The 13,557-nt window shown below is 44.4% G+C and overlaps 1 protein-coding gene across 1 annotated transcript in view; it reads right to left on the bottom strand.

Annotated features, from left to right (window-relative positions):
- AKR1D1 (aldo-keto reductase family 1 member D1) overlaps nt 1–13,557 on the bottom strand; it is a 35,592-nt gene that overhangs the window by 4,749 nt on the left and 17,286 nt on the right. The window contains exons 2-5 of the mRNA XM_079992983.1: nt 12,951–13,118; nt 5,017–5,133; nt 3,602–3,679; nt 2,879–3,001 (exon numbers count right to left, since the gene is read on the bottom strand). Coding sequence (XP_079849109.1) covers nt 2,879–3,001; nt 3,602–3,679; nt 5,017–5,133; nt 12,951–13,118 — 486 coding nt within the window. The remainder of the gene's footprint in view (nt 1–2,878; nt 3,002–3,601; nt 3,680–5,016; nt 5,134–12,950; nt 13,119–13,557) is intronic.

A 13,557-nucleotide genomic window follows, 5' to 3' on the forward strand; every position in this document is an offset into this window, starting at 1 on the left:
CAAGAAACCTTGTTCACAAAGTCAACATGTAATTGCCTGTAATTTCCCCCTGGGGAATGATTTTCAGTGGAAAAACTGCTGGAGGAGAAACACTTAGGTCCTTCTCCCCTCATTTTCACACAACCATTTCAACCTGCTTGGATTACTAAACTCTTCATACACCATACGTCATACACCATGAAGCCATCCTGCTATAGCAAGGACGGGGAACCTCTGGCCCTCCAGGTGTTGTGGGGCTACAACTCCCATCATCCCCGATCAATGGTCATAATGGCCAACAAGCATGACCACCCATCAGGGATGATGGAAGTTGTAGTCCCACAACATCTGTAGGGTCAGAGGTCCCCAATCCCTGCTCTATATGTTTGCCACAAATACAGTCCCATTATAAAGCTGTGAAAGGTTTGGGGATAAAATTCTAAGAAAGGAAGGAGAAAACTGGCTTCTCTCAGGGTTCTGCAAACTTTTGTTGACCCTGGGAACCATCTACATGGGCCAATGTTTCATAGATTTAAAAGTATCTATTCCATGGAGCAGTCCCAATTTATCCCAGGACTGATTTATTGTTTGTGAAGTTTATTGCAAGGCTGGTCCCAGTAAAGCATGCCTTCTAGCCCATGCAAATCCTCCTTTGCTCAAACTGGAGCCTCTGGAAGTGGGGATGAGAAAAGGCTTCAATAAGGCTAGCTTATTCAAGCTTATGTTGGTGGAACACACTGACCTCATCCAGTTGCCAAGAAAACTGTGTTCCAGCCCTCTCTCTCATTCTCTCAGTGGGTTTTGTCAAAAAAGTGCAGAGTGCTCAGAAATCCATTGTCTCCTAGATTATTCTTTTATAATCGGACCCACAATCTGCTTTTTTTGATGACACAGCTTTTGTAGCTCCAGAATGTCTCATGTACAGTTCTTATTCAACAAGAAACAGAGCCAAATGTACAAAGGAGTGGGCTGCAATGATTTACAGTCCTCCATTTTAAGGTGTCTTCTGCTTAGAGGGCTCTCCAATTCAAGTCCAGTTTAAAGAAAAAGACCACTAAGATGGGAGAACACGATGGGCCTGGAAGTTGCCCATCCATAGGGAGCACCTCAGAGGCAAACTGAGCAGGTCACCTGGTCACAGTTTTTCTCGGTACGTTGGCTGGGTGAGTTTGTATACACAGTAGTAAACGTGTAGTTGGGGAAGTCCATCCATGATTGGCTATGACCACTGTTGACATGTGGCACTTGATCGATTGACCAACCTTGAGTGCAGCCCTCAGGTTAGCCACCCCTGTCCTAGAGACCGGCTGATTGACACATAGCCTGTTGCTGCCTGCAGTCTTCACTCTTGTGCCAGCCAATTCAGGTCTTTTAGCTCTTATTTCCCCCATATCTTCTCCCTTCATGCAGTTACCAAGTAGTTGCTCTTCTCGCTTCTTTCTCCCACATAACGATATTGTGTTCTTGTGCTCGAAACAGACAGGTTAGGCTAAGTGTCATATAGGATTGCCTCACTGCAGTTTATGAGTCCGTGGAAATGAACTGAGATTTAAAAATTATCATCATCCTTCTAGCCTCTTTCCTTCCTCCGATCTTTTTGAAAGAGCTGATGGCAATTCACAAGATCAGTGATCATGTTATCCTTATTATTGTAATGGCATATCAAATATTTTCATTGATGAATATAGGGACAAGTTGGAGAATACCTGGTTTGTGGGGAAGGGGGACAGAGAGGACTGGAGGTGCATGATTTGTGTGATATGGATTTGGTGTGAAATGAGTGGGGGTGGGGAGAGAAAAATAAGTAAGGGTGTCTGAATGAATGAAGATCTACCATGCCACAAGTGGGAATCAAAGGTGGGCTGAAGGCTGCCACATTCAGATCCTATTTGTGAGCTTCCCATAGGGATCTGATTGTGAGAACAAGATTCTATACAGTGGTACCTCTGGATGCGAACGGGATCTGTTCCAGACCCCCATTTGCATCCTGAAGTGAATGCAACCCGCATGCACGGGTCGTGATTTGCTGCTTCTGCACATGCGCGTGATGTCATTTTGAGCGTCTGCGCCTGTGCTCCGTGCTCCGTTACTTCCGGGTTGCCATGGAGCGCAACCCGAAAAGGCTTAACCTGAAGTGACTTCAACCCGAGGTATGACTGTACTAGGTGGGCTCTCATAGAGTCATATAATTGTAGAATTGGAAAAGACATGCAACATATTTAGGTAGAGAAAGATGAGTGGAAGGGAATGGAAGAAGAGACATGAGTGCATTTGTGAGAGAGGGGGAAGAATCTTGGGTAAGATTTTAGGGTATTTTAGATTTTTTGGTGGGGAGGGATATGATTATAGGAGGAAGGAGAAGTGCTGAAGGTGAGCCCAATGCTACTCTTGTTGCCCAAAGGGCCCCACAACAATCAGATACTGGCCTTGCATCTTTATGATCTGAAGTGGGGCAGGTTTAAGATCATTATGTCCCATGTCTGAAACTACTTAACCACTCATACACTCAGCCATCTGAAGCCAGGAATATGCTCACCACTGGGTAGTTCCCTCAGCATAAGTCCATACAAAGAGCCTGGCCCATCTGGTCCAGCCTCCTGTTCTCACAATGCCCAACCAGATGCCTGTGGGAAACCCGCAAGCAGGACCTGAGCATAAGAGCGCACTCTCCTCCTGTGGTTTGCAGTGGCTGGTATTCAGGAGCATTACTGCCTCTGACTGTGGAAGCAGAGCACAGCCATCATGGCGCAGCTGCAAGATCGTAAGAATGGTCCATACAAGATGCTTGGGTACTCTGATACGTCACCCAAGTACCAAAAGCATACAGTGCATGTCAGATGATGTGAAAGCAACAAGATGCTTGCTCATGTCACTCCATCACTTTGCATATCTCCATTACCTGGTTGCTGACAGGCTTGTGCTTGAGTCCCGGTTTGTTGAGGATCATCTCCAGCTGCCTACGGTTGAAGTTGGACACCCCAATGGACTTCATTAGCCCTGCGTCTTTACATGCTTCCAAAGCCTGTCGGGATAAAGCAGGCAAAACAGTGGGAAGGCAGCCGAGTAGAAGATTTATAACAATTCCTCAAGGAGAGAGGGAAGGAGGGAGGGGACTCAGTAGCAACTAAGTGTGGAAAGAGCCAGGATGTAGAGGAGGACAGGAGAAGGCCAAGAAGCTTCTGGAGGGAGCAGGCTTTGCTGAAGAAATAGCCTTCAATCAAGAACTTAAATAAGGAAAGACAAGGAAGTGATTTTTCTCCGCAGCAGAAAGGGGAAAGGGGGAAAGGAAGAAGGAAAAAACTAATAGGCAGAACAGTGAGATAGAGTGTTGAAGGGAAGGTCAGATGAGAGGGGGAAAATAAGGCCTTATCTGGGGTAGTCTACATGGAGCCACAATTCTCCAAAGCAAAGCTAGCTTGGGAGCACTGTGAGGAAGTAGAGCAGTGTCAAAATCCAGACCTACTTGACATTGTTCAGCAGCCTCAGGCCAGAAAAATGAAGATAAAGGTAACCAGGTAAGCTGGCCAGGATCTCTGACGCAGGAAGGGGCGTGAAGTCTGCCCACACTTGGCCTTAGGAGATGCAAAGATGATGGTCCCACAGCAGCTTCAGATCTACTCACCTCCCAAGTGGCACATAAGTCTGTCTCATGGTACATCCATTTCCCATTTTCATCCTTTGGGTAGATGCGCTCTCCAGGCTGAGGGGAAAAACACACACACAAATATGTTTGTGGAAGAGAAATCCACAATACATAAGTATTCTGTTTTTTACTTTCCAGGGGAGAGACAGTGGTTACCTTGGGACTTCTTGGAAAGACAGAAAGGTATGTGTAGAAGCAGGTGGTAAGTGATTAAATTGGAAAGAAAGCACATATAAGAAGAAATGTGTACTTAGGTTAACAGAAAATGGACATGGAGGTTGAACTTTGTTATCTGAAGCTGAAATGTATCTGCATTGCTTGAACACATGTACCAAATTTCATTCTGAAATTCCAGTGGTCTTCAGAGATCTCACATTACAAAACAAACCGCCTTTTGCAAGTTTGCTTCCTTGATTCCCAAGAAGGGGCTTGACGTCTGATTTATTTTAACAAGTTACACTCTGCCTTTTGATCAAAATTATATCCAAAGCAATTTACAATACAATACATTAAAACAGTGCACACACAAAATAACAATAATAACAGCAACATCCTTTTTCTGGCCAGCAGCCGATGCCTGCATGCCTTTCCCTCTATGCTCATTCACACATTACTCTGAACCCATGTACAAGCATGCTGGTTTCTCTGTTATCCCACCTACACACATACACCTGGCTATGTGTCCCCATAGGTGCTGTTTACTACATAGCAGCCAGAGAGTTGTTTTTCAGCAGGAAACCAACACACACACACACACACTGATCTGCACTGGGTGTATGGCATTGAACTGGGATTTTCCATGAAAAGAAAAGTGTCAGCATGAAGCCTGCTTTTTAAAAAGAGTGAATTTAGTAATGTGCAGCTCGGCCCTTAGAAATGACTGTTGGAGCGTTGTGGGATTAGCAGGAGGAGAGGAAAAGGACTGAAAAAAAATCCACGGAGTTGTCAAGATCTGAGGGTACAAACATCAAAGAATCATCTGCCTAAAGGAATTCCTGTTTGCCTCCCCTCATACCCTGCTTATATGTTTGCAAGGAATGCATATTCTACACAGAAGCTGTATGTTCTCCAGTCCTTGCTTGCCAACACTACAGACAGAATGTTGAACGAGCAAATCATTAAACCAAAGGTCTCGCTTTGCTTGGCCAATTAAAAAATTCATGGCAAATTTATGTTTTTATAAATTAGTGTGTGCAACTTACCCTATATGCAAATCTGCCTCCGTGTGTGTGTGTGTGTGTGCGCGAGAGAGAGAGAGAGAGAGATGTATTTTGGGTGGTGAGTCAGTGGCCTCTCTACCTGTAAATGTGAAGTTTACTCCAGGTATTCTTCCTAGTTCAGACTGGAACACACTAATACACTAGGAGGAGCTCTGACACAACTTTTCTCTTTACCTTAAAAGCCATGGGCAGCTCAATAATGTAGAGATCAACGTAGTCAAGCTGCAAGGTCTTCAATGTCTTCTCCAGAGTTGGACGCACCAGCTCTGGTGGGTGGCATGTGTTCCACAGCTTGAGGGAAAAGAGGAAGAAAACATAAATAAATGTGATAGAACCTTCACCGCAAGCTAAATGCTGAAATGAAGAAAATATGGCATTTCAAGAGCATGTTGACTGAAGTTAACCACAGGCAGCTACACTTGGAGAACCATTATAAATAGCAAGGTTACAACAAAAACTGTTCTTTCAGAGGGTATGGAATTTTCCATGAACAATAATTGCAACAGCAGTAAGGAGTGCTTGATGTCAGATGATCCGTTTTTCCTTTGCTTGAGCTCAGGATCCCTGCTGAAAGATGGCTTAATGTCATGGTGACTTCCTGCTCTTGGCAAAGATTGGCTGCACTTGGGAGTTCCCAATTGGAGACCACACGTTAAGTATCCTGATTGTTCCTTTGAACCCATGACTTTATCTGTGTGGTCTCATATATGAAGGGACAGCTCTGGAGACAATTGCCTCACAGCCAAAATTAGACCTGCTAGGCCAAACTAAACCCCAACACTGATGTATCTAACAAAAGGAATTTTAGATCACAAAAGTGTTTGCCATAATAAATTGTTAGCCTTTATAGTGCCACAAAACTCTTTGTTCTTCTTTCATGGCAGTCCAGAAGTAGCCACTTCAACAGAAGTAAACTGTAATGCTGCAATCCTACACCCAGTTACCTGAGAGTAAATCCCATCTAACTAAATGAGGCTTACTTCTGAGGATTTAGGTATACGGTTCTGCTGCAGGAATAGGACCCAGTTCTTGGCTTCATTTGATCATTTTCAAAGTGTGCATGAATAGCAGCTCCAGAAAACAAAAACAAAAACCCTTACTAGGAAAGGCTATGAACGCTGGGTTATTCTTTGCATTGTAAATATTAGCTTCTTGTTTCACAATGGGTCTTCTCTCTTCCAAACACTTTTTTTACTATTTGTGTTCAAGAGGATCTTCTCAGTGCACATAGCAGTCCTGTGTCAATAAGTGAGAGCACCAGGTAGCTGCCAAATTATTCTTTTGTCCCAGGACATCACTTTCTCTGCAAACACTGCTTTCACCTTAATGAAATAGAAGAACTATTGGGATGGGGGTGGGGAGGAGCAGCCAAACAACCAAAATTTCTGGCAGTGTAGGAAAATCGGGGGTGAGGTGGGGGTTGGACCTTCAAGTTCTTTGCATGCAATAAAATAAAATAAAATAAAATAAAATAAAATAATAATGCTTTGCTTTGAGAACTGTGCCAGAATACAGATGCTGCTGCTTTCAGTCAGCAAATAATTTTTGATTGTGCACAATTATCCTGGCACTTGTGAGTTTGGAATAATTTCTGATGAGTCAGTTGCCAAACTTCAGCTCAACCTTCTCCAAGCTGGTACACTGCAGATGTTGTTGGACTACAACTCCCTTCATCCTCAGCCACTGGCCCAATTGAGTGAGGGTGATGGGAGCTGGAGTCCAAGCCTTCTGGAGGGCAAGGCATTGTCGAAAGCTCCTTTAGAACTTGTACAGATTTCAGAGATCTAGCTGTTTTGAGTAAAGATAGTTAGAACTGGATTATTAAAGTGTCCTTTGTACTGCTTATCGTCAAAACCTAAGAATTTTAGACAAAACACTTCCATAAATAGATGGTAACAATCGTAATTATGCAGAAGGAAAAGGAACAATTATATTATCGAGAAATATTCCAACAAACCAACACACTTGTCACTTATAATAAATTGTACAGTGGAACCTTGGTTCTCGAATGGCTCAGTTGACAAACAAATCGGCTCCCAAATGCCAAAAACCTGGAAGTAAGTGATCCAGTTTTCAAACATTTTCTGGAAGCCGAACATCCGATGCAGCTGTCGGCTATTGTTTCCAGGGTGCCTGCGCTAATCAGAAGCTGTGCCTTGGTTTTCTAACGTTTCGGGAGTCAAACAGATTAAGTTCGAGAACCAAGGTATTAGACCAATAATCAGCAACTTAATATATCCCTTTCCACATCCACACAATGCATTTAAAGCACTCTTATGCCACTTTCTGACTTAACAAACTATAGAGCGCTGACCTCACAGAGCTAAAATTTCCAGCACCTTTAACAAAGTTCAGTTCCCAGGATTCTCCATGAATGCTGAGATGATATAAGGTGGGTTTTTTTAATGTATCTTGTGGGCGTAGCCAATGGTATCTCAAGGAAAATTCCCCACAGTATCTATGGAGCAGAATGAAAGCAAATTTTCATCAAGAACTGTGCCTCATGGGTTACGGCCCAATGTATTTCTTTAGGGCAGAAATCTCTCTGTGTGTCTAGATTTTGGAATCTGGCAAGCAGAATGGTCTGCAACAGGCATAGGCAAACTTGGCCCTCCAGATGTTTTGGGACTACAACTCCCATCACCCCTAGCTAACAGGACCAGTGGCCAGGGATGATGGGAATTGTAGTCTCAAAACATCTGGAGGGCCGAGTTTGCCTATGCCTGGTCTGCAAGGTCTCAGATGAACTAAGGCAATGTTGTTGTTTTTTATATAAATATGTATTAGATTTTTCCACATTAATACAAAAAAAACCAAGCAAAAAAAACCAAGAATGCACAAAAGATAACACAAATACAAAAAAAACAACAACAAATGTATCTTTCATTGCTTATTTCCATTAACTTATTTTCCGGACCTCCTCTCACCTCCCCCTTTTGTATTCCAGTTCATTATTAACTCAGCAAATCCTTATTACTTATTTCATAGTTAATCTTTTATCCTCCAGTAAAGTTTCTTATAATGTCAAACCGTGAAAGTTAAAGTCTTCTTTTAAGAAAAAAAAAAAAAGAATTCTCTCGACCTTAGATGACAGGTCCTTTGCTTTAGATTATTTACAAAGGGGGGGGGGCGGACTTCCTTTTTAACCCTTCCCCGCTCGTTCCTAATTCAACAAAATTTTCTTTAAATTCCAATTTCCGTACTACTCACGGGTTGTTTCTTTAAAGTCCAATTGTTCCAAGGAAAAAGTCAGTGCTCTCCAACAATGGCTTGCGGCTTCACTCCGCAGAAGGAGCAGTCTACTCACAGCACCGCGCTGCACCCCGTCCCCGTTCTGAAGCCTTTAAAAAGGCTCCTTCGCAGCTTGGGGGGGCGCAAATGGTGCCCGCCGAGTCACCACGCTCACAGGCATCCGCACCTGTGATTTTTAAGGGTCCCCGCGTCACCGCCGCGGACAAGACCCGATCCTGCGGAGCCGATTCCCTCCGGAGCTCGGAGGGAATGCCATTAGTCGATGGCGCTAACCCGGAAGTCCGAACTAAGGCAATGTTACCAGTGTGAAGAATATGCAAGATTTGTTGCTCCAAGCTGGCTAGCAGCATTAGGTGAACCCAGTGGTTGATCCGGATGCCCTATTTGAATGTCATGCTTATTATCATCTATTTATTGTTATTTATTATGACATTTCTATCCCACCTTTCCTCTAAGGAGCTCAAGGCTGCATACACTGTTCTTCTCTGCTTCCGATTTTAATCGCACAACAACCCTTTGAGGTAGGCTCAGAGACAGTGACTAGCAAGTGACAAGGAGTGACAAGGTCATTCCTGCGTGCTTCATGGCTGAGTGGAGATTTGAACCCTGGTCTCCTAGTCCAGCTCTCTGACCATTACAACCACACGGTCATATAAAAATGTAGCCACATTGTGACTTGGACAGTTTTTGGCCATTTTCTCATGTTAGGAATTCTATAACTCTCTCTTTCTCATTAGGCACCTACCAGCCACCCAGGATTTGTGAAATAACACTTCAGCGGTGGCTCTGAGACCAACTTCTCCATCATTCAAGAGGTTTACTTGACTGGAGATTAATGCTTAAAGATTGCTGTCTAGATTTCAGCGGTCTCCTCTTCCTTTTCAAAAATATAAAAATCAAGACTTAGACACAAGAAATTAGCCATTTCCTGCAGTCTGACACAGATCAATTAGCAGCTTCAGAGACGCAGCCTCAGCCTAAGGGATTCTGGCTTTTATTTTCAGCCCTTCCCTCCCTGAAAGCCAGTTGCTTAATGTGGCAGTCTCAAGGGTAATTGGAACCACATTTATACCAACCATTCTTCCCTTTCAGAAGGCCTTGGGATTCTTAGGGAGTCTCCCCACCCCACTTTTCCTAATCTGCAGCTCGCCTCCCAAACTGCATTGTCATGGCTCTGAATTTAAAAAATAAAAAGTAGCATGAAACAGGAACAGCTGGAATATTCCCTTTAGGTTAGTAAACAGCAGTGGAGATAATAGAGACAAGGCTTTAGCAATGCTCTTAACCAGTGGTTTTCAACCAGCGTGCCATGGAAGCCTGGGGTACCTTGAATGATGGCCAGGGGGACCACAGGCAACACCGGCCTCTGTCCCTTTTCCCTCCCATCCAGTTGTTTTTTGCTTCCCATCCAGATGGATGCTTGGGCACAACCTGGTGCATAACTAATGGTGAACTTGTAAGAGAGAGCCAGGAAACATTCAAAAACATTGCTGGGTTAGGCAAAGGGGTGAGGGAAGGACAGATGTGCAACAGAGGAAATGGCACTTTTGCAACATCTTTGTTTATGATACACTGGCAAGAATACAGAAAACCAAACAGTTCTATTTAGATAGCAGTAGGCTTGTAGGAGAGCCAGTGTGGTGTAGTGGTTAAGAGCGGTGGACTCGTAATCTGGTGAACCAGGTTCACTTCCCCACTCCTCCACATGCAGCTGCTGGGTGACCTTGGGCTAGTCACACTTCTTTGAAGTCTCTCAGCCCCACTCACCTCACAGAGTGTTTGTTGTGGGGGAGGAAGGGAAAGGAGAATGTTAGCCGCTTTGAGACTCCTTCGGGTAGTGATAAAGCAGGATATCAAATCCAAAACTCTTCTTCTCTTCTCTTCTTCTTGTGTCTCTGCCTCCCAAAGGCTTGTACAGCTGTTTATTGCAGCATCCCTGGCTATAAGCTCCACAGGTGAATGGTGCCTCTGAGAGGTACCTCTCTTTGGGGCAGAGGGGTCAGCTCAGAGACCGGGGGTGGCAGCAGTAGCTGCCTGGAGGACTCCCAATGAGAGGGAAGAGGAGAGGAGGCTGAGGGAACACTACACAAGGGAGGGTGTTCAAAAAAGGGTGAGAGGCTGCCAGCTCTGCAGGCAAGGGGTGACATAACTGGGCTCCTGAGCCCCACAGGGGTGCCACAGAAAGAATGTAGTTGGTCAAGGGAACTGTGGACTCAAAAAGGTTGAAAACCTCTGCTCTTCACTGTTCAGCCACACAGGGTCTTTTTGCTAGAGGACCTTGTGGAGTTGGCCTTAAATAAGAAGTCAAAAATGTTAGGCTTGGAGTCCAAATGTAGCCCTCCATGCCTCTCTCTCTGGGCCTGGGGGCTGTTCCCATGCCATGCTCTTCACTGCCCCTGTTCTGTGCCCTGTTGTTGTTGTTTAGTCGTGTCCGACTCTTCGTGACCCCATGGACCAGAGCATGCCAGGCACTCCTGTCTTTCACTGCCTCCCACAGTTTGGTCAAAATCATGCTGGTAGCTTCGAGAACACTGTCCAACCATCTCGTCCTCTGTCATCCCCTTCTCCTTGTGCCCTCAATCTTTCCCAACATCAGGGTCTTTTCCAGGGAGTCTTCTCATGAGGTGGCCAAAGTATTGGAGCCTCAGCTTCAGGATCTGTCCTTCCAGTGAGCACTCAGGGCTGATTTCCTTAAGAATGGAGAGGTTTGATCTTTTTGCAGTCCATGGGACTCTCAAGAGTCTCCTCCAGCACCATAATTCAAAAGCATCAATTCTTCGGCGATCAGCCTTCCTTATGGTCCAGCTCTCACTTCCATACATCACTACTGGGAAAACCATAGCTTTAACTATACAGACCTTTGTTGGCAAGGTGATGTCTCTGCTTTTTAAGATGCTGTCTAGGTTTGCCATCGCCTTTCTCCCAAGGAGAAGGCATCTTTTAATTTCGTGACTGCTGTCACCATCTGCAGTGATCATGGAGCCCAAGAAAGTAAAATCTCTCACTGCCTCCATTTCTTCCCCTTCTTCTGTGCCCTACCTGAGTGCATTTGCCTGGCTGGAATATGTCATTGAACTGTGATCATGCCTCTTGCTTACCTAGATGCTTACTTTTTTGTCTTTTTTATATTTTTATATTTTATATATTATTATTTTGTTGCTGTGAACCACTCTGAAATCTATGGATGAAGGGCAGTATACAAATTTAATAATAATAAAAAATAGATGGAGGATGAAAGTGTGTGCATATGTTGAAGTCTCTAAGTTATGTGTGTACAAAACTATAAATGGTATAGTCTCAACATTCCCCCACGGTGAGCAAGTCTCGCAGGTGAGCATGCTACACCTTGTCTTTAAAAGCTTGGCAGGTGGGGTGTGTCAAGTTGTTGGGACATCTCTGTTGCTTCTGTCCAGTTCTGAACCTCTTGCCCTGCTCTTGAATTCTTGAATCATGACTTCTAAGCCTTTTGTCTGCCCCTGAATCTGAATCATTATTTGCCCTAAGATATATCTCTATCTTACTTACAAGTAAGAGCCTCTGCTTGCATGTTTTGGGGGCAGGAGCTGGGACATCCCAATGGCTTAACAGGTAGGTATCCATGCCGTTTCTGACTGTGGAGATAGAATAGCCTTATCCTCCATGAATTTGTCTAATCTCATCATCTGTACATGTAATTTGAACCATAACATTATTTGCTGAAATGCTTCTTCTGTGATGTGCTGAGGCAAAGGTACTTGGGAAATACCGTATTTTTTGCTCCATAGGACGCACTTTTTTTACTCTTAAAAAGTAAGGGGAAATGTCTGTGCGTCCTATGGAGCGGATGTGTGGTCCCTGGAGCCAAATTGCCAGAGTGCGGCACGCTCTTGGACTGCTCTTTGGTGGTGATGGTGGAGCCGCGCTCGTCTGCCGGCAGCCTCAGCTTCCCCCTGCGGCCCCGGGAAGCTTTGAAGCAATGGGAAGGCTGTGCGCTCATGCCCCGCGCTCCTGTGCTGCTGAATGGGGGTGGGGGGTGCCACTCTGCCAGCAGCCTGTCCTTTCCCTTCAAGGTTTGGAGCAGTGGGCAGGCTGTTAATCAATTAACCAACTCTTCCAAACAAGAACTTAGTACTCTTCTGTGACCTACGGAACAGCTCTGTGTGCTTTAACAGCAAGGAAATTCTGTGTAGCAAAAAAAGAGGAAAGGATCAGTGTAGTGAGACCAGGAGATTCTTTAAAATCCTAAGTGGGTCTATTATCTTTGACTGCACTGGCATTTTTTGTTTTTTTTATTATGTATATTGTTTTATATTATTGTAATTTTCAATATGGAAATTTTACGAGGAAACTTGCCAAGGCCAATGGCAAAGACGTTAAGTTGCTGAAAAGCAGAATCTGAAGAAAGGCTTCTCATATCATTACAGTATCTTTCTTGAGGGGTGGAGACAGTAAATTTATATATATATATATATATATATATATATATATATATATTCTTTTTAAAGCTACATATAAAGCATTTGTAAGAAATGACCCTTGACACCAGTCCATCAGCCAAGCAAATAATGATGGCACAGAGAGCAAGGAGAGGTTTTCTTAGGAGATCGGGACTGTCCGTGACACCGTGAGAAGCAGGGATGGCTAAAGGATTTTCGGGACTGTCCCAGGAATTTCGGGGTGGTTGGAGAGTGTGGCTTGTAGCTCCTTCCAATGCAGCTTGCACCGCACACAATTTTCCTTTGATTCCTTACCTGCCAAAACCTCCCACATTTCACCTTTGACTTGAAGAAAACAAAATGCAGGTTAAGGCCAACGGCATGTGTTCCTGACACTCCCCACCCTCACCCTCACCCTCACCAATAATTAGGATTTCTTACCTTGCCACAATAAAAGATGTCTTCACGCTTGACCTTTCCTTCAGAGATCTTCTCCCGGATGGCCTGTCCCACTTCATGTTCGTTGTAATACACAAAAGCACCGTCAATGTGGCGGTAACCTGCATCAATGGCGGTTTTCACAGATTCGGCACAAGTGCCTTTGGGGGTCTGCCAATCAGGAGAGAGAAGTGTGTGGGGGGGGAGCTTTATTTTTGTATTTATACCTCCTTTCAACCTCCACAGCCGCCCGCCCCCTGCAAAAGAATGGCTAAAGCCACAAAAGGAACAAGTCACGGAAATGAACTTAGGATACCAATCAAGCCACATTTAAATGCAAGCCTGCTAAAAACAAAAGAAGAGCATACTGAAATATAGCTCTAGAGGCTTTACAGAACAGAAGTTTGGAGAATTTATATCTGGCCGCCTATATGTTTATTACTTTATATTCTACTTTTCCTCCAAGGAACTCAAGCGCATGTAGATGGTGCTTCTCTTCCTCATTTCATGCTCACCACAACTCTGCAAATAGTTTAGGTTGAGAGAGGGTGACCGGCCTGAAGTGTAGGTTGGTTCCCACAAGGCAGGACACAGTGATAACAGCATGAAC

The sequence above is a fragment of the Podarcis cretensis genome (assembly GCF_951804945.1).
Source record: "Podarcis cretensis genome assembly, chromosome: 10".
Lineage (NCBI taxonomy): Eukaryota > Metazoa > Chordata > Lepidosauria > Squamata > Lacertidae > Podarcis > Podarcis cretensis.